Genomic DNA, 21,920 nt, shown 5'->3' on the forward strand with positions numbered 1-21,920 from the left:
AGAGATACACTCTGCTACCCAGCACCCAGAACAACCTCTTAAATTATGTTATGCCTGTTATGCCTGTTAAACCTGCCATCTACTATCCTGAAGTGGTCTGCTTTCTTTGGTCTCTTCTGCCCTTTGTGATGGGGGCCACTCATTTCATGGCAGCCTCCCAAGGAGGTTGCAAACCAACACAACCTGTGATCAGTTCTACAGATTAAATTTTGACTTGGTTTTTTGCCCCATCTATCAATGATTGTATGAGGGAGTTTCCTCCAAACCAAAGTATAAATATAAACTTCCACTTTTTATAATTAGCTGTGCAACATTTCAAAGACAGAGTGTATGTTTCTCCCAATGATACAAACTAGTTTTCTTTTATCCCCCTATAAATGATGCTGCAACATTTGTGTCTGATATTTTTTTTCTGTAGCACAGATTTCCAAATGTAAGATAGCTAGGTAAAAGATTATGTGAATTTTAGTAGAAATCTTCAAATTACTTTTAAAAATGTAGCTATTCCACACTCAGCTGAAGTAGATAAGTGTAAAATTGCCGTCTATGTCCAGTGGTAACCTTACCAGCATTGCACATAATCATTTTAGTGTTTGATAATCAGATAAATGAAAAGAACATTCTCATTTTAATTTTATTTACTTAAACAATTGCAAAGTTGAAGAGTTTTTATATATTTATATTTTTGGCCTTTTGCATTTCCAGTTGTGCCAATTGCTCCTTCAATTGGCCCATTTCTCTACTGTGTATATATATACACACATATATGTTCAGCACTTTCCGACTGAGACATTAACTCATTGTGAGTCACCTGTTTTGCAACTGTGTTCTCACTTTCCATTGTTCAACTTTTAACAAGTTCTATGACACCTTTATTAATGAACTCTCTCTTTCCATTTAATATCTTTCCCTTATAACATTTGCTATAATAAATGTCATCCCACATTTGAGAATATATAAATGTTCTGGATTTTCTTCTGGCATACATTACATTTATACTGTTAATATCTGTAAATTATGTTGTATTCCCCATCGTTTTTGCAATGCAGAAGACTGAAGAAAAAAATATATGAAGTATAAGTAACCTGGTAACTACCCAGGATTAAAGAGAGCTTCTCATTCTCAGCCCAGTGTTATTTTTACTAGACATTATGAACCAACCTCTATGGTACAACACAGCACAGTTCTATTTTACCAAAAGCATTAGAGAATTTTTCCTTTCAAACTTCCTCCTGAATACATTTTTTTACCTCCTTGTTCTTCAGACTGTAGATAAGGGGGTTCAACATGGGGATTACCACAGTATAAAATAGAGAAATCACTTTACTGATATCCAGGGATGAAATTGAGCCAGGCCAAACATAGATAAAGAAAAGAGTCCCATACAGCATGGAGACAATGGCCAGGTGAGAAGAGCAAGTGGAGAAAACTTTCTGCCTCCCATCAGCAGTCTGGATCTTCAAGGCAGCCACCAGGATGCAAACGTAGGAGATCATTATGATTAGGCCACTGAATATTTGTATAGATCCAGCTAAAAAGAATAATACAAACTGAATCATGGAAGTGTCTGCACATGCAAGAGAAAGCAGTGGTGAAAAATCACAGAAATGATTAATGACATTTGACCACAGAAGGGTAAGTGAAACCAACATCATATAGGTCATGCTGTATATAAGAGCCATGGCATAAGGCCCTACCACCAGCTGCACACAGACCCTCTGGGACATAATAAGTCTATACAGCAAAGGCTTACAGATGGCCATATACCGGTCATATGCCATGGAAGCCAGGAGAAAACTTTCAGTTGCCACAAAAAGGCCAAAGAACCACATCTGTGCAGCACAAGCCATAAAAGAGACGCCTTTTTTCTCTGCAAAGATATCACACAGCATCTTGGGGGCAATGGAAGAAGAGGAACAGAGATCTACAAAGGACAAGTGGCTGAGAAAAAGTACATAGGCGTGTGGAATATGGGATCAGTCCATATGAGAATTACCATCCCTATCTTACCCCCCAGGGTGACAAGATAGATGAAGAGAAGCATGACAAAGAGGACAATCTGTTGATGGAGATGATCTGTGAGGCTCAAGAAAAGAAATTCAGTCACTCCTGTCTGATTCTTCTCTTCCACTAATCAGTTGTAACCTATGTAAGAAATTCAAAAATACATTTCATTTTTAAAATATCAATTGGAAAAAAAAGTAAAATATCAATTAGCATATACAAAACAGCCTCTTAAATTTATGACAAGTGTTTTTTAATCTGTTAAGGAGGCAGTAATGGAAATAGTGTTGGACTGGTCAACAGTATTCCCAAGGACTAGTTCCTGTCCATTGTAATCCCCATGCAGACTTGAGCAATTCATACTTGATCTTTTTGGATTCAATATTCTCTGCCATCTCAAGAACAGTCTAACTATAAAATCTGAAACTCCCTCGGGTTCTAAAATTGTATTGGAAATTAAATTCAGTCTTTGTATTTCATCTTTATCACATGATAGAATAGTAATGCCTACCTAGGAACACAGTAACCAGTTATCGATATTGTGAGAAATGATGAAAAATTCAGATCCTGATAATCAACAGTTGGGGTGGGGTAAACAGAACAGAAATAAAGCCCTCTCAGTTCCTGTTTTGACGGAGTGGATAATACCATTCAGATGTCATGAAGACAATATTCATATCTGTGTATATTAATCTCTTCCTTTATAAAAGGCTTACAAAGGGAAATGTAAACAAATGTCAGTAGGGTTATTTAGAATGGGGATGATTTTATAGTAACACATAATAATCGTATTTATGTTTATAAAGGACTACCCTGCAAATGAGAGATTGGATATATTTACTCTTCGACCAGCATGAAGACAGAAGTGGCACAAGAACAGAGGATTCAAGTTGGGCGTTAAATGAAATGAAGGCTATGCCACTAACCATATAATTCAAATGAATATAATGATTTGGGAGGCATTGAGATGCTCTTTCTTTGAGATTAATTAATCTATCAAATATTGCACAACAAGTTTCCATGGAAATCTCATAGAAAAATAAGTATCCACTGGAAGCTCAACTGACTTCATCTTGAGTGGTAATTTCTACCAGTAATTTCTATGAATATATGAATATATTTTGTTCATCGAAATAAAATTATTTCCCCTAATTCCTTGTAATGTTTATAAATCTATTTAAGGCATAAATTCTGACAGCCTATTTATATTTTGTTAACAAAAATGTGTAAAATGCTTGACATTTTTATTTAGACAAAATTTTCAGGCAAATATTTTTCTGACTCATCAACTGAGGAAGAATACAACAAGCTGTTTAAAATTATAGTAAGAAGCACAAGGTGTGGGAGTATCCATAAGAAAGATTCTAGGTTCATATGCTTACTATCAACTCAAATAATTCCTTGTATAAACAAAAACATTTCACACTTTGAAGATAGAATGATTAAGATACGGTCCTTGAAAAGCCATGGTGACAAAATAATAGTTAACACACTGTTGACGCCTCTTGAGTTTATTATTATTTGAGAAAATATCTGTGGCTTGCATTTTCCACAGATCAATTGCTTGTTAATGTCAGCCACTAATATCAATTATTTTTAGTAATTTACACCTATTGGGAGAAAGAAGACCTAGGCATAAAAAGAAACCTACATTTCAAAGTCGTATTTGGCTAGTCCAAAACTACCTGTGCCACAGGATTTCAGAAAAAGCTTCTATCTTCACTGTGAACTGAAGTGGTTGGGGAAAACACTGCTTTAGTTTCATATTTGAAAGAGTTCAAAATCTACTTTGGAACTGTGAGTAGTTGTGAATATTTGTGGACATATGAGGTGAGTGTGTTTGCTGAGGGGAATGCGCTACCACCACCCCCCAAATGCACACAAACACGAATAAGAGACCCTGACTCTCCTATAAATAAGGGGGATGATCTCTGTGACTTTTCCATTTCTAGCATTCTATGACCCTGGAATTCTTTCAGGACATTGGAGTATCAAAATAACAAGATCAGGTTTAAAGGATCAAAAAATCAGTTATTTCATGTCCTGAAGAGCTGGACTAAACCAAAGACCGCTCTCTTTGGAATACTTGGGCTGGTGAGTTTTTGTTCCCAGAAGTCAAGTTCATTTTAACATCTTTCCACTGCATTTCAAAGTTTCTTTTTTTAATCACTATGTGGGATACTCACTTCTTTAAGAGAATCCCTTGTTTCCCTATTAACTGCTTCAAGATGAAGTTTTCTGGACTTCATGGAAAATTTAAATCCTTCTTGGTAGTAACTTTCTGCAGCAGATATGACATCCTAAGCACTTAGTAAAAAAGATAAATCTCCATGCAGATGAGCCTGAAAGAAGCACTCCTTGTCCTCCAGCCTGATTCACATCCAGCACAAAATAAAAGGTTCATGTTCCTGATGGTTTTCAATACTTTAAGCCAGGCCTCTGAAGAACTTAAACCCTCAAAAGTTTACAGCTGAGGGACAAAATTAAAGTGACATCATTGGCATTCATGCCAAGTATATTTACAAAATATCATTTTTCTCTCCAACAGAGGATTCCTAAAAAAAATGTTTTTTTTTTCCTCTTTGAGATCCTCCTTGTCAAAACAAACCATATTTTCCATCTGCAGTGATGTTAACAGTAAACACATGCTAGGGTGGAGTAGTGTGCTACCTGGATCCACAGTGTGTCCCTGTTGGCAAAGGGGGCTTATTGTTTGCTTTGTTCTTTACTCTCTTTTCCTCCAAATTCTCTTCTGTAGATGGGGTAAATAAAAAGAATACCCACAGTTCAACATATCACTGGCTTGGTCCAAGGCATAACAAACCACAGAATTTTAGTAGAATGGAGGATAGCTGTGAGCTGAAGTGGTTAGGAAAAATTTCATGGGCAGATTAGTGTGGAAAGATAGACAAGTTTGAGACGGAGACCTGAAATTAAGAGGAAGAGCATCACAGGTTGAAGTAAGGAGATGAACAGAGACAAGGAGGTAAGAACATCCAACTTGGTTGGAATAAAGTTTTATAGAGGAGACAAAAAAATATCACATCTGAGGGGATAGTGTGATGAGCAGAATAATGCTCTCCAAAGATGTCCACCTCCTAATCCCAGGGACCTGCAAATATGGTACCTTCTGTGGCAGATAAGGGACTTTGCTGATGTTGTTAACCTAAAGAACTTGGGACACCTGGATGGTTCAGTCAGTTAAGCATCTGCCTTCGGCTCAAGTCATGATTCCAGGGTCCTGGGATCAAGCCCCACATTGGGCTTCCTAGTCAGTGGGGAGTCTGCTTCTCCCTCTCCCTCTGCCCCTCCCCCTGCTTGTGAGCCTGCTCTCTCTCTCTCTCTCTCTCTCTGGCTTTAAAGATAAAGGATGGGGGCCATCACCGAGGAACGTGGACAGTTTTGAAAAGCTGGAAAAAGCAAGGGAACGGGTCTCCTCTGGAGGCTCCAGGAAGCAATGTAATCCTGCCAACACCTTAATTATAGCCCAGTGAGACCCATGTAGGACTTTTTAGCCTGCAGAACTTTAAAATCATAAAATCATAAAAGCCACTAAGCTTGGGGTAGCTTGTTAGGACAGCACTGGGAAACCAGCACAATTTGGTTGGGTGATCTCAGTCACCACTTCCCCTGGAAAACTTCCCACAATCCCCTAAAAGGGATGTGATCTCCCACTCCAGCAACCACCATAGCATTTTCTTGACTATCATCTGATTTTGCAAGTTCAAGGACATAGCTTTACAACTGTCTGCATCCTATGAAGTACCTATCTTGGAAAGTTGCAAGGAAGACATATTCTATAGGTATTTTTTGAGTGGCATGGAAAATTTAAAAAAAAATATTGGGGATCCTTGAGTGGCAGTGGTTTAGCACCTGCCTTTGGCCCAGGGAGTAATCCTGGAGTCCCAAGATCAAGTCCTGCATCAGGCTCCCTGCATGGAGCCTGCTTCTCCCTCTGCCTGTGTCTCTGCCTCTTTGTGTGTGTGTGTGTGTGTGTGTGTGTGTGTCTCATGAATAAATAAAAAATCTTTTTTAAAAGTTTTAAAAATAAAATAAAACAAAAGTATTACACAATCAATAGTTTAAGTGTAGCAATTTAAATCATATCGTACACTTCAACTAACGAAGGCAAAACAAAGTCATTTTACCCTTTTCTTCTACTTGAAATCAACTAAAACTAGTAAAGAAATGGACAATAATAACAAAAATAAATAAATAAAATGACACTTCATTAAACTTCAAGAGAAGGAAATAATATGATATGAAAAAGTATGACAAAGCAAATTCTATTATAGGAAAGTGCTTCTCTTGGACATCTATGAGAAATTTTCCCTCTGGGGAATGTAAGAATTTTTTTAAAAAAGGTAAAATTGCCTAATGAGGTAACCAGTTAGCTGGCTGACTAGAAGTGGTCCTCAAGTATAAGTAACCATCCCTTGACCCTTCAGCTGGACCTAGGGGACTTGGAGTCCCCTAGCCCCTGTCCTTGGAAAGTACACACTGCCCGCCCTTCCCACAGTGGGAGCCCTTTTCAAGGATGCACCCTCAAGGGGGTAACGTGTTGCTGAGACCATCTTGATGGTGCATGTATGTGACTGAACCCATTAAGGGCTTCTATATAAACATTTAAGGGCTGCCTGGGTGGCTCAGTGGTTTAGTGCCGCCTTCAGCCCAGAGCGTGATCCTGGAGACCCAGGATCGAGTCCCATGTCGGGCTCCCTGCATGGAGCCTGCTTCTCCCCCTGCCTGTGTCTCTGCCTCTCTCTCTGTTTCTCAGAAAGAAAGAAAGAAAGAAAGAAAGAAAGAAAGAAAGAAAGAAAGAAAGAAAGTCTTTAAAAAAGAGATTCTGGCAAAGCAGGTGTGGAGATCTACTCATCTTGCTGCTGCCTAAGACAAGCTTCATATGGTAGTTCCCTAGCTTATAAAACTTTCCACCTGCCATCTGAAGTAGCCTGACTCTTTCTTAAGTCTCTCCCTGCCCTCAGTGTATAAGGATCAGTTCTGGATTTTACCAAAAAAATTCCCTGGCATTCAAGTACTCAAACCAACAATTGGTGAGCCAGCTAGGGGACCAAAGAATGGAGTCTTGGGAGAGGGGCATCAGGAGGGAAATCCTGAGTTGGCCCACGACCACTATGTGAGGAAGGGTGGTCCATATATCAGATGCTTGTGAACTGCCACTTGAGTACAGAGATGCCCCCAAATGGTAGCTGCTTTAATGCATTTGTTTGAGGAATTGCAGCAAAGCAGAGGAAAAGTGGCTGCACAGTGGGCTGGTCTCTACTGTGGGCAGCTTGCCTGGTCACCGATGCCCAACTAGAGACTGAAGCTTGTCTTAGAGAGTAAGAAGAGCTCAGGTTAGAGAAGAAAGTGCAGGTATCCACATCTCTGCTAGTTTTAGGACTGGCGGATGAGGCGTACTTACACAACACTAAAACTTAATTTTCCTTCATCTGCTAAAAGCATGAAGTTTTCTTGAACTATTGGTCTATTCTTGATAAGATTGTGAAAAAGTTTTTCTTTCTCTTCTAAGTAATCTGCCTAGAAAACAAAAATTCTCTGTTTTATCGAAATAATTTCTGTTGCTTCATGTTGTTTTTATCAAGTCTTTGATTACTCAAGAATTCCATCTTTACTAGACTTACAGAAAAAAAAACTAAAAGGCTATCAGAAAAATACAGTCCTCAAAATTTTATTATGTGAGAGTAAAATACATTAATATAAATATATTTCAATAATGGTATACATCTTAGGTTAAAAGAAGCTCAAGATCAAGTACACATACTATTACAAAAATAACTGTTTGAAGCCTTTGTTTCTAAATAGTAATCATCTCTCAAAAGGAGACAATTAGCGGCAACTGTGTGTGTATGTTTTATTATTACCTCAAAGGCCCTGGAGATTAGTCAATGTCCTCCCTGCTTATTATATGTGGTTACTTCCAGGGTAATCACTGGCTAAATCTTTATTAATTATGAGTTATCCCTCAATAAGAGATTCCATACTTTTCTGTTTTATTGCTGGTTAACAAAATAATAGAGGAAAATTGACTAAAATCTTAGATCAGTATTGGCAGGCCAATTTCACTTAAAATAATTGAGAATATTTCTTTTTCTGAAGATTTTTTTTCTTTTGAGAAGCAGTAGGAGTGGCAGGAAGGGAGGAGAAAGAATCTTAAGCAGACTTCCTTCTAAACAAGGAGCCCAATGTGGGGCTTTATCCCACTACCCTGAGATCATGACCTGAGCCGAAATCAAGCGTCCAATGATAAACTGACTGAGACCTGGGTACCCTATAAATTATTGAGAATATTTCTAGCACATGTTCCATCAGCCAAGCTTAGAGCTCTGACAAAACCCTAAAAGTAGAGTAAAGGTAAGAACCAATGTAGAAAGATCATGTGAATATTTGTATTTTAAACAATTGCCTTCAATCTATTGGACTTGCTTTCCTGGATAAAACTAAGAAAGATAAGGGGGTGCAAAGAAGACATTTCAGAATCTAATAATGATACTATTTCAAGTGTTCCTTACCACTGTGGTCCCATATTTTATACTGCTTAGAGTTTAAGTGCCTCTGTGTAGCTGCTAACTACTAACTCAAGAGATATTGCAACCATCCCAAAAATCAAAACACTAAATCTTAGCTATTCTCCAAAATTCTTAACTTCCAAATGTTCCCACACTCCACTCCTTATCCCTAAATGCACTTAAGCAGCCAGTAGCTGTTACTCTGAGATTCCATCTTCCTGTTCCTACATCCTGTCCCATGATTAAGATAACCCATTTCCCCCTACTTTCCAAGAATGTGAACGGTGAATAATTCTTAGAACAAAATTAAACTTTGAATGACCCTCCTCAATCAACCTTGTAAAATCTTTCAGCTACTTGCTCCCTGCAGAACACCCCTCTTAAGCTTCTTCCATATTTTAGCATTCTTAATGCATGCTTGAGTTAATGACTTTGGATTATTGTTTCCTTTTTTTATAAGATTTATTTCTTTCTTTTAGAGAAAGAGAGAGGAGTGGGGAGGGGCAAAAGTAGAGGGAGAAAGAGAATCTCAGACTTCTCTCTGAGCACGGAGCCTAGCAGATGTGAGGTGAGGCTCAATTCCAGGGCCCTGAGATCATGGCCTGAACTGAAATCAAGAGTCGGATGCTTAGCCAAATGAGCCACCCAGGCATCGTAGTTTTTTATTTTAGTGTAGTACCTACCGTACAGAGCTATAAATGTAAAATATATAGGCCGATCATCAAGTGGACTTCATAGCAGATCTTCCATAAATGGTTTTTAATACTTTTTTTAAAGATTTTTATTTATTTATTCATGAGAGACACAAAGAGAGAGAGAGAGAGAGAGAGGCAGAGACATAGGCAGAGGGAGAAGCAGGCTCCATGCAGGGAGCCCAATGTGGGACTCGATCCTGGGTCTCCAGGATCCTACCCTGGGCCTAAGGCAAGCACTCAACCGCTGAGCCACCCAGGCATCCCAAATGGTTTTTAATATTGATGCAGCCAATAAATAAAATATTGAAATGCAAACAGCAAATTATTTTGAAGATTATAAATTATTGTTTTCGTTCGTGATATCACATAGTGTTGCAGATTTCAGGCCATTGTTTCCTTACTGATACACAGCTCCAAATTGCTTGCAGATGTTTTTGAGAGAATTTTATAGTTTACTTGTGAGAGATTTCTGTCAAACCAGGTCTTTTCCTGCCATATCAGCCTCTGACGTTAGGACAGAAATAATAAAAGCATTTTTTTCCCCTCAGGATAAATGGGAAGGTCTAAAAATTTGCAGTCTTACCCCTTGACACTGTGAAATATGAAATGAAATGAGGTCGCTTATTTATGTCCAGGAGTTTTTATGGAGCCAGGATGCCATTAAGGTATGCCTTCTGTGCACCCTCATCAGAGAAACCATCAACTTTTGAACTGGGTCAAACCACAATATTCCAAGGATTCAGCCCAAATACCTGCAACTTGCTACAGTAGCATACTTTGCTTAGTGATAGCCTTAGCAACCAATTATATTCAGTTAAGATTAGTTTTCTGCCACCAACACCAATCAAAATTCAGTATAAACAAACATATGCAAACATTCCCTTTTGTCTTTAAAATCCCTAGACTTTTGTTCCCCGAGGGGACACAATTTGGGTGGCTACCCAAAGCTGTGCTTCCCAAATTTTTAATTCTGAGACCCCAAATAAATGCTTTTGTTTTATTTTAGCTTTGCCTCTTTCCTTTGTCAACACCAAGCTTTGTAGTGTTAAAGATTTCCACATCTTTGAAAAATGCTTATATTTAGAGAGCAGATTTATTTTTCAAGTGCTCACGGAAACTGTGTGAAACTTCTAACCACTAAAAAGCCAACGTTGCCTTCAGTTGTTCAGAGGAACTGCGGCAAAGCACTTGGGCAGAGTCCTGTTCTCTGCCCAGGAAATCAGGCTTGGCATATAAGAAATCAGTGGTCATGAATATTTTCATCTCTAAAGGAAGTGGCCTCTGAATTTTATTCCTAACCCACAAGGTTTGAGATCCAGATTTCTTTTTTTTTTAGTTTATTGTTTCAATTTTTAAATTATCTTTTATTTCATTTATTATTAAAGTATGATTGACATATAATGTTATATTAATTTCAGGCATACAACACATTATTTCAACAATCTATATACAACTCAACGCTCACCATAATAAATGTAGTCACAATCTGTCACCATACATTATTTTTTTTAAGATCTATTTATTTGAGAGAGAGAAAGAGAAAGCACACAAGCAGGGGAAAGGGAGAAAGAATCTCCAGCAGCCCCCCCACTAAGCATGGAGCCCAATATTGGGCTTGATCTCACTCACAATTATATTACAAAAACATATCCATTCGTTCGAATGCTATACTTTCTTAAGTGAATTGACCTTTAGTCTCTTAGCCAAAGTTTTTGTAGAACTGTATACTAGGTTCAAGTTTTAAAGAGGCAGAGTCTGTTCTTAATGAAGTCATCTCTTGACTTCCAAAAAGTAGTTATAATTCCTAGGGCAAGCAGTTTCTAAAGGATATGTTTTTGCAATATAATTGTCCAAATTTTTACTAGGAATTATTTTCTATATGTCTCTGTATTATAAATTCATTGAACCCACATATAAGTAGATTGAGTTAATTCAGACACCTGCACCGTATTAAACAATAAGGTTTCTTGTTTATAATAAAGGTACTAAATTTTGTTTAGATTTTGTGATTCTAACAACTTTTGTTAGGTTACCCCTAAGCATATTTAATTACCTCCTTTCTTACAAATGTGTGCTATTCCTCCATTGAAAGATTGAGGGGTTTTTTTTCCCCTGTCTTTGAACGAGGCCTACGTTGGTAACTTGCTTGATCAATGAATTGAGCAGATTCTAGAATGGACTTCTTGGTGGACTTTCAGATTGCTGACTGGAGAGATGGCATTGCAATTACTAAGATTCACATCAGTGAATTGAGATGGGGTACAGGTGAAAAATATACATTGGCTTATGTAATTATCTAGGTTGTGAGAGATAGAGGGAGCAATGGTAATTATTGCACTATGAAGTTGATTGTTGTTTAAACGCCACTAACATCCTAAAGGATGAAAATAAGTAACAGACTCAGGCCAGATAATTTCCAATTTATGATATGATGTCAAAGTCAGATAGGCAGAATGTAAAAAGATCCTCATCTCCTACAGTCAGAGACCAGACTGTGTATAAACTCCACCCAACAACTTGACAGAGGGAAATAGAATAAGAAAGAAGCTGAATTCATATCTTCTGCAAGTTTCCTGTACAGAAGTCAGGACTCTGATAAGGAAGGAGTTGGACACTAAGAATTGTGATTAAGATATCGGTGTGGATGTGTTTGAGATATTCCAGCTCCCACAAAGCTTGTGACCCTACAGAAGTGACCTTCTCCCCCTTGCTGGAAGAGACCAGCCTTCCTTTGCCAGAGAACATAAAGAGGGCTCCGTGAGAGAGGCTCAAGATAGTTAGTGCTTTTTTCAAAATCTTGTCCCACCTCTCTTCTCAGATTTTAAACATAAACCAGGGGCAAGGTTTAGAATGGTATGGTCTAATGACTAAGGAGAATTGGCCTATTATTTACCAAAAGAGTTCTAGGACTTGGCTAATAAGTACCAACCAGAACTGGAAAATAATGCAGTATACATCTTGAATGTGATGTGCTTAGGATAGGGGGAATATAAAGTTGAATGAGGAAGAATTTTCTGATGTAGAACTCCAGTGACTCAAAATTACCTTGCAGGCAAGACACCAGAAGCATCCTAATGCACTGTTGGGATGGCACCTTGAACCTTGGAAAAACTGACAGCCTACAGTAAGTGAGGTAGAGATTCCATTATTTCCATGTGAAAGTGTCAAAGAAGGGGCCCAAATGCTCAGAGATGTGAAGATGCTTGAAAGGATTTATAAGTGAATATATATGATGGTGATGATGCTATCAGGTATCCATTAAAGAAGATATCAGGCGACTGTGTTCCCTGAAGGGATACTTCTTCCATTGAAACAATAAAGAAAAAGCACTAGTAAGGGAGATTCCTGGGGGGACACCTGGGTGGCCCAATCGGTTAAGCACCTTACTCTTGATTTCAGCTCAGGTCATGATCTCAGCATTGTGAGATTGAGCACCCCCACGCATGGAACTTCATCCTCAGTACAGTCTTCTTGAGATTCTATCCCTTCCCCACCCCTACCCCTCCCAACTCGTGCTCTCTCTCTCTCTCTTTCTCTCTCTTTCTCCTCTCTCTCTCTCCGTCTCATAAATAAATAAATAAATAAATAAATAAATAAATAAATAAATAAAATCTTTTTTAAAAGTTTTAAAACCTGGTGGTATGAGATATTGTTATGCATCTAGGCTTCCTAGACTCAAGGAGGATTGATAGGATTCCAGAACACTTGAATATAGAAATTAATGCCACCATCAAAGACATAGAGGATGCAACAGAAGTAGTTGTATTATCTTGATTTAATTCAGGAGTCTGGCCCATCCAAAAATCGAATGGTTCTTAGAGAGTGTCTGTAGACTGCTTAAAATTCAACCAAGTAGTAGCAACTCTATACTTCACATGGAAATATATACAAGGTCTCCCATACATGGTATGCAATCAATGATTTGGAAAATGTATTATTTTCTATTCTGATAAGAATGGAGGGTGAAAAACAGTTTATGTTCATGTGAGATGAACAAAATTAACTTAAAATTTTCCCTCAAGGCTGTGCTAACACTCCTGCCCTCCTCAATATAGTCTGCAGGTATGTGGCCTCCTAAGATATATGCCCTCTTACCCACTACACTTAGTGGATCATAACTGCAATTTCTGCAATTTCTAGCATCATACTGATAGAGCAGATCTCACAAGCAGTTGCTGGAACATTGGGGGCCTTGGTAAAACACCTGTGCTCCAGAGGGTGGGAAGCACAACACAAGCACAAACACCTATTAAGATTCAGGAACTCAATATTGGGTGAATTTTTACAGATCCAGTGATTAGAAACATGCTACAATACACTATCCAAAGTGAAATTCATGAAGAAAAGAATCAGGGGGGAGGGGCAAGATGGCAGAAGAGTAGGGTCCCCAAGTCAACTGTCCTCAACAAATTACCTAGAAAACCATCCAATCATCCTGAAAATCTACGAATTTGGCCTGAGATTTAAAGAGAGACCAGCGGGAATGCTACAGTGAGAAGAGTTCGCGCCTCTATCAAGGTAGGAAGACGGGGAAAAAGAAATAAAGAAACAAAAGGTCTCCAGGGGGAGGGGCCCCGCGAGGAGCCGGGCTGAGGCCGGGGCGAGTGTCCCCAGGACAGGAGAGCCCCGTCCCGGAGGAGCAGGAGCTGCACCGACCTTCCCCGCGGAAAGGCCTCCCGGGGAATTGGAGCAGGATCCCCAGGAAGGCGGGGATGCCCTCGGGCTCCCGGGGACAGTAACAGAGGAACTGCGCCCCGGAGAGTGCGCCGAGCTCCCTAAGGGCTGCAGCGCTCGGCGGGACCCGGAGCAGCTCGGACGGGCTCGGGCGGCGGCTCCGCGGAGGGGGCTGCGGGGCGGGAGCGCGAATCCAACAGCGCAGGCCCCGGAGCACAGGGCGCCGGGACACAGCCCAGGATCCGGCCTCCCCCGGGACAGGCAGAGGCCGGGAGGGCCCAGGACAGCGAGGACGCTCCTGCCTGGAACTGAGCAGATCAGCGGCCCCGCCCCGGAGCCTCCAGGCCCTGCAGACGGAGAGCCCCGGAGCTACTGCGGGGGCTGACTCCAGGGTCCCAGAGCTGCCCCCGCCACTGTGGCTTCCTCCCGGGGCCTCACGGGGTGAACAACCCCCACTGAGCCCTGCACCAGGCAGGGGCAGAGCAGCTCCCCCAAGTGCTAACACCTGAGACTCAGCACAGCAGGCCCCTCCCCCAGAAGACCAGGTAGACGGACCAGTTCCAAGGGAAGTCAAGGAACTTAAAGTATACAGAATCGGAAGATACTCCCCCGTGGGTTTTTTGTTTGTCTGTTTTTTTGTTTTTGGTTTTTTTGTTTTGTTTTGTTTTGTGCTTTTTCTTTCTTTCTTTCTTTCTTCTTGATTTCTGATTGCTTCCCCCACCCCACCCTTTTTTTTTTCTTTTTTCTCCTTTCTTTTTCTTTCTTTTTCTTCTTTTTCCCCTTTTTTTTTCTTCTTTCTCTTTTTTCTTTTTCTCTTTTCTTTCCTTCTCTCTCTTTTTCTCCTTTTCCCAATACAACTTGTTTTTGGCCACTCTGCACTGAGCAAAATGACTAGAAGGAAAACCTCACCTCAAAAAAAAGAATCAGAAACAGCCCTCTCTCCCACAGAGTTACAAAATATGGATTACAATTCAATGTCAGAAAGCCAATTCAGAAGCACTATTATACAGCTACTGGTGGCTCTAGAAAAAACCATAAAGGACTCAAGAGACTTCATGACTGCAGAATTTAGATCCAATCAGGCAGAAATTAAAAATCAATTAAATGAGATGCAATCCAAGCTAGAAGTCCTAACGACGAGGCTTAACGAGGTGGAAGAACGAGTGAGTGACATAGAAGACAAGTTGATGGCAAAGAGGGAAACTGAGGAAAAAAGAGACAGGCAATTAAAAGACCATGAGGATAGATTAAGGGAAATAAATGACAGCCTGAGGAAGAAAAACCTACGTTTAATTGGGGTTCCCGAGGGCGCCGAAAGGGACAGAGGGCCAGAATATGTATTTGAACAAATCCTAGCTGAAAACTTTCCGAATCTGGGAAGGGAAACAGGCATTCAGATCCAGGAAATAGAGAGATCCCCCCTAAAATCAACAAAAACCGTTCAACACCTCGACATTTAATAGTGAAGCTTGCAAATTCCAAAGATAAGGAGAAGATCCTTAAAGCAGAAAGAGAAAAAAAGTCCCTGACTTTTACGGGGAGGAATATTAGGGTAACAGCAGACCTCTCCACAGAGACCTGGCAGGCCAGAAAGGGCTGGCAGGATATATTCAGGGTCCTAAATGAAAAGAACATGCAACCAAGAATACTTTATCCAGCAAGGCTCTCATTCAAAATGGAAGGAGAGATAAAGAGCTTCCAAGACAGGCAGGAACTGAAAGAATATGTAACCTCCAAACCAGCTCTGCAAAAAATTTTAAGGGGGACTCTTAAAATTCCCCTTTAAGAAGAAGTTCAGTGGAACAATCCACAAAAACAAGGACTGAATAGATATGATGACACTAAACTCATATCTATCAATAGTAACTCTGAACGTGAATGGCCTTAATGACCCCATCAAAAGGCGCAGGGTTTCAGACTGGATAAAAAAGCAGGACCCATCTATTTGCTGTCTACAAGAGACTCATTTTAGACAGAAGGACACCTACAACCTGAAAATAAAAGGTTGGAGAACCATTTACCATTCAAATGGTCCTCAAAAGAAAGCAGGGGTTGCCATCCTTATATCAGATAAATTAAAATTTACCCCGAAGACTATAGTGAGACTCTAAGAGGGACTCTATCTCATACTCAAAGGATCTATCCAACAAGAGGACTTAACAATCCTCAATATATATGCCCCTAATGTGGGAGCTGCCAAATATTTAAACCAATTAATAACCAAACTGAAGAAATACCTTGATAATAATACACTTATACTTGGTGACTTCAATCTAGCTCTCTCTATACTAGATAGGTCTTCTAAGCACAACATATCCAAAGAAACGAGAGCTTTAAATGATACACTGGACCAGATGGATTTCACAGATATCTACAGAACTTTACATCCAAACTCAACTGCATACACATTCTTCTCAAGTGCACATGGAACTTTCTCCAGAATAGACCACATACTGGGTCACAAATCGGGTCTGAACCGATACCAAAAGATCGGGATAGTCCCCTGTATATTCTCAGACCATAATGCCTTGAAATTAGAACTTAATCACAACAAGAAGTTTGGAAGGACCACAAACACGTGGAGGTTAAGGACCATCCTGCTAAAAGATGAAAAGGTCAACCAGGAAATTAAGGAAGAATTAAAAAGATTCATGGAAACTAATGAGAATGAAGATACAACCGTTCAAAATCTTTGGGATGCAGCAAAAGCAGTCCTGAGGGGGAAATACATCGCAATACAAGCATTTATTCAAAAACTGGAAAGATCTCAAATTCAAAAGCTCACCTTACACATAAAGGAACTAGAGAAAAAGCAACAAATAGACCCCACCCCCAGCAGAAGAAGACAGTTAATTAAAATTCGAGCAGAACTCAATGATATCGAGACCAAAAGAACTGTGGAACAGATCAACAGAACCAGGAGTTGGTTCTTTGAAAGAATTAATAAGATAGATAAACCATTAGCCAACCTTATTAAAAAGAAGAGAGAGAAGACTCAAATTAATAAAATCATGAATGAGAAAGGAGAGATCACTACCAACACCAAGGAAACACAAACGATTTTAAAAACATATTATGAACAGCTGTACGCCAATAAATTAGGAAATCTAGAAGAAATGGACGCATTCCTGGGAAGCCACAAACTACCAAAACTGGAGCAGGAAGAAATAGAAAACCTGAACAGGCCAAGCACTGGGAGCCTTTCCCCTAAGATCAGGAACAAGACAGGGATGTCCACTCTCACCACTGCTGTTCAACATAGTTCTGGAAGTCCTCGCCTCAGCAATCAGACAACAAAAAGACATTAAAGGCATTCAAATTGGCAAAGAAGAAGTCCAACTCTCCCTCTTCGCCGATGACATGATACTCTACATAGAAAACCCAAAAGCCTCCACCCCAAGATTGCTAGAACTCATACAGCAATTTGGTAGCGTGGCAGGATACAAAATCAATGCCCAGAAATCAATGGCATTTCTATAAACTAACAATGAGACTGAAGAAAGAGAAATTAAGGAGTCAATCCCATTTACAATTGCACCCAAAAGCATAAGATACCTAGGAATAAACCTAACCAAAGAGGTAAAAGATCTATACCCTAAAAACTATAGAACACTTGTGAAAGAAATTGAGGAAGACACAAAGAGATGGAAAAATATTCCATGCTCATGGATTGGCAGAATTAATATTGTGAAAATGTCAATGTTACCCAGGTCAATGTACACGTTTAATGCAATCCCTATCAAAATACCATGGACTTTCTTCAGAGAGTTAGAACAAATTATTTTAAGATTTGTGTGGAATCAGAAAAGACCCCGAATAGCCAGGGGAATTTTAAAAAAGAAAACCATAGCTGGGGGCATCACAATGCCAGATTTCAGGTTGTACTACAAAGCTGTGGTCATCAAGACAGTGTGGTACTGGCACAAAAACAGACACATAGATCAATGGAACAGAATAGAGAACCCAGAAGTGGACCCTGAAATGTATGGTCATCTAATATTCGATAAAGGAGGAAAGACTATCCATTGGAAGAAAGACAGTCTCTTCAATAAATGGTGTTGGGAAAATTGGACATCCACATGCAGAAGAATGAAACTGGACCACTCTCTTTCACCATACACAAAGATTAACTCAAAATGGATGAGAGATCTAAATGTGAGACAAGAGTCCATCAAAATCATAGAAGAGAACACAGGCAACACCCTCTTTGAACTCGGCCACAGTAACTTCTTGCAAGATACCTCCACAAAGGCAAAAGAAACAAAAGCAAAAATGAACTATTGGGACTTCATCAAGATAAGAAGCTTTTGCACAGCAAAGGATACAGTCAACAAAACTAAAAGACAACCTACAGAATGGGAGAAGATATTTGCAAATGACATATCAGATAAAGGGCTAGTTTCCAAAATCTATAAAGAACTTATTAAACTCAACACCAAAGAAACAAACAATCCAATCATGAAATGGGCAAAAGACATGAAGAGAAATCTCACAGAGGAAGACATGGACATGGCCAACATGCACATGAGAAAATGCTCTGCATCACTTGCCATCAGGGAAATACAAATCAAAACCACAATGAGATACCACCTCACACCAGTGAGAATGGGGAAAATTAACAAGGCAGGAAACAACAAATGTTGGAGAGGATGCGGAGAAAAGGGAACCCTCTTACACTGCTGGTGGGAATGTGAACTGGTGCAGCCACTCTGGAAAACGGTGGAGGTTCCTCAAAGAGTTAAAAATAGACCTGCCCTACGACCCAGCAATTGCACTGTTGGGGATTTACCCCAAAGATTCAGATGCAATGAAACGTCGGGACACCTGCACCCCGATGTTTCTATCAGCAATGGCCACAATAGCCAAACTGTGGAAGGAGCCTCGGTGTCCATCGAAAGATGAATGGATAAAGAAGATGTGGTTTATGTATACAATGGAATATTACTCAGCCATTAGAAACGACAAATACCCACCATTTGCTTCAACATGGATGGAACTGGAGGGTATTATGCTGAGTGAAATAAGTCAATCGGAGAAGGACAAACAGTGTATGTTCTCATTCATTTGGGGAATATGAATAATAGTGAAAGGGAATATAAAGGAAGGGAAAAGAAATGTTGGGAAATATCAGGAAGGGAGACAGAACATAAAGACTCCTAACTCGGGGAAACGAACTAGGGGTGGTGGAAGGGGAGGTGGGCGGGGGGTGGGGGTGAATGGGTGACGGGCACTGAGGTGGACACTTGACGGGATGAGCACTGGGTGTTTTTCTGTATGTTGGTAAATTGAACACCAATAAAAATTAATTTAAAAAAATAAAAAAATAAAAAAAAATAAAAAAAATAAAAGAATCAGAGGGTCCTACTAGGCCTCTTTGGGTTTTGAAGGCAACATATTCCACACAGCTAAGAAAATTTCTCCAGCCCAGAGACCACATGGCACAGAAGGCTGGAGTCAGTAAGTGGAATGCAGAACAGGAGAGGCTCTGCATCAGGTCCAGGAGCTTCACCATCATTGTAAATTAAAAATATTCCATCTAGGGATCCCTGGGTGGTGCAGCGGTTTAGCGCCTGCCTTTGGCCCAGGGCGAGATCCTGGAGACCCGGGATCGAATCCCATGTCGGGCTCCCTGCACGGATCCTGCTTCTCTCTCTGCGCCTCTCTCTCTCTCTCTCTGACTATCATAAATAATAAAAAAAAATATTCCATCTACATTGAAAGGCAGTGCATTGGTATTTTAATTTCCTTTCACTAACTTGACCAATAATGATAGTGAATCTTTTTCCATACACTTTTGGCCTATGGGTCCCCGTTTCTGTGAATTATCTGTTCATTTGTTTGCCCATTTATCTATTTTCTTTTTCTTTGAATTTTAAAGAGTTTTTTAATTACCAACAATTACTACCTCATTGTTTGGCACATGTACACAAGCACTTTCTTTTGCTTTATTATTCTTTTGTAATATCATTTGTGGTACCCTGAATTTTCAATTACAGCTTTTGGTTTTCTAGTCTGGATTAAATAGTATTCAAATATCCATGATTGTACAAATATTCACCTCAGTTTTCTTCAAGTATATATCACATTTATATTCCCAACCTATATTATTTTGAAATATAATATGTTATTTTGAAACTCTCTATATTATTTTGAAACTCTAGCCATGTCACAGAAAACAAGATGGCATAGAAAAATATTTAAGAACTGTTATTTTTCAAGTCATCCAAGAACTAGCGGAGCATGGACAGACATGCAACTTCTGACTTTCACTTCAATGAACTTTTTCCTACACGGTTTGTACCAACATCTATGGCACAACACAACAGTTTTATTTTGCCAAAACCATTATGGAATTTTTCATTTCAAACTTCTTCCTGAATGCATTTTTCACCTCTTTGTTCCTCAGACTGTAGATGAGGGGGTTCAACATGGGGATTACCACAGTATAAAATAGAGAAATCACTTTATTGATATCCAGGGAGGGACTGGAGTCAGGCTGAACATAGATAAAGAAAAGCGTCCCATACAGCACAGAGACAACAGCCAGGTGAGAAGAACAGGTAGAGAAAGCTTTCTGCCTCCCATCAGCAGTCTGGATCTTCAAGATGGCCACCAGGATACAAACATAGGAGACCATGATGATCAGGCCACTGAGCATTCCTATAGATCCTGCCATGATGAACAACACTAACTTATTGATCCAGGTGTCTGCACATGCTAGGGAAAGCAGTGGAGATATGTCACAGAAGAAGTGATTGATGACATTTGGACCACAGAAGGGTAAGCGAAATGTGAGAATTGTATGAGTCATTGTGCTTATAAGAGCCATGGAATAAGGCCCTACCACCAGCTGCACACAGACCCTCTGGGACATAATGAGTGTATACAGCAAGGGCTTACAGATGGCCATATACCGATCATATGCCATGGAAGCCAGGAGAAAACATTCAGTTGCCACAAAAAGGCCAAAGAACCACATCTGTGCAGCACAACCCATGAAAGAGATGTCTTTTTTCTCTGCAAAGATATCACACAGCATCTTGGGGGCAATGGAAGAAGAGGAACAGAGATCAACAAAGGACAAGTGGCTGAGAAAAAAGTACATAGGCGTGTGGAATCTGGGATCAGTCCATATGAGAATGATCATCCCTATGTTACCCCCCAGGGTGACAAGATAGATGAAGAGAAGCATGACAAAGAGGACAATCTGTTGATGGAGATGATCTGTGAGGCCCAAGAAAAGAAATTCAGACACTCCTGTCTGATTCTTCTCTTCCATTGGTCAGTTTTAATCTGTTGCAAGAAGGAAAAGCAATTTATATACTTAAAAAATCAGTTGTCAACAGTTACAAATAATACTTTAAGCCAATAACGCATTATCTTAAACAGATTTGTAATAGACAAGTATTGAATTATTGTTGAACTTGAAGATAGTATGTCCATGTACTAGGTCTTGGAGTTGTGTGTAGATATTGTATAAACTTGGACAATTCACCCTTGATCTCTTTAGATTCAGTACCCTCTCCTATAAAAAGAGGAGTCCAACTAAATTGTCTGAAAGTTTTGCAAATCAGAAAATTGCATTTGAAATAGGAATTAGTCTCCACATTTCATCTTACTGTGTTATGGGATAATAAAACTCAGTTAGGAAGACCTTTACTGGGAGTACTGCAAAATCTCACCAATGTGATATTCAGATCCTTACATTAGACATCTGGGAAAGACTAAGCAGAGAAGTTCCTGTTCTCATTGAAGGATCAGTACCATTCTAATATTATAAAGACACAATCATAGATGTGTCTATCAGTCTAATCTCTACTTGCACTGATAACAGAATGTGGAAATGATAACATACACAATCAGTGAAGCAATTACTGATATAAGAGAACATGATGTTATGGAAGAAATGGAGAGGTCTTGTCAGTAAGAACAGGTGATCTGGCAAATTTTGGACAGTAAAACGGAAATGCCATGACAATTGTATAGAAAATTAAGCATCTGTTTGCACCAAAATAAC

The 21,920-nt window shown here is 39.6% G+C and overlaps 1 protein-coding gene and 1 pseudogene across 1 annotated transcript; both read right to left on the reverse strand.

The window, feature by feature from the left end:
- Positions 1-1,220: 1,220 nt before the first annotated feature.
- LOC112930546 (olfactory receptor 5G3-like) lies at positions 1,221-1,999 on the reverse strand (annotated as a pseudogene).
- Positions 2,000-20,231: 18,232 nt separating this feature from the next.
- On the reverse strand, positions 20,232-21,182 carry LOC112930545 (olfactory receptor 5G3-like). The gene has a single exon (XM_026012888.2). It carries the CDS (start codon positions 21,180-21,182, stop codon positions 20,232-20,234), a length of 951 nt encoding a protein of 316 aa, XP_025868673.1.
- Positions 21,183-21,920: the final 738 nt, after the last annotated feature.

The sequence above is a fragment of the Vulpes vulpes genome, chromosome 5 (assembly GCF_048418805.1).
Source record: "Vulpes vulpes isolate BD-2025 chromosome 5, VulVul3, whole genome shotgun sequence".
Taxonomy (NCBI): Eukaryota; Metazoa; Chordata; class Mammalia; order Carnivora; family Canidae; genus Vulpes; species Vulpes vulpes.

What these genes read in the sequence shown, in the direction of transcription:
- LOC112930545 (XM_026012888.2), bottom strand. Translation starts at nt 21,182, where the DNA reads ATGGAAGAGAAGAATCAGACAGGAGTGTCTGAATTTCTTTTCTTGGGC.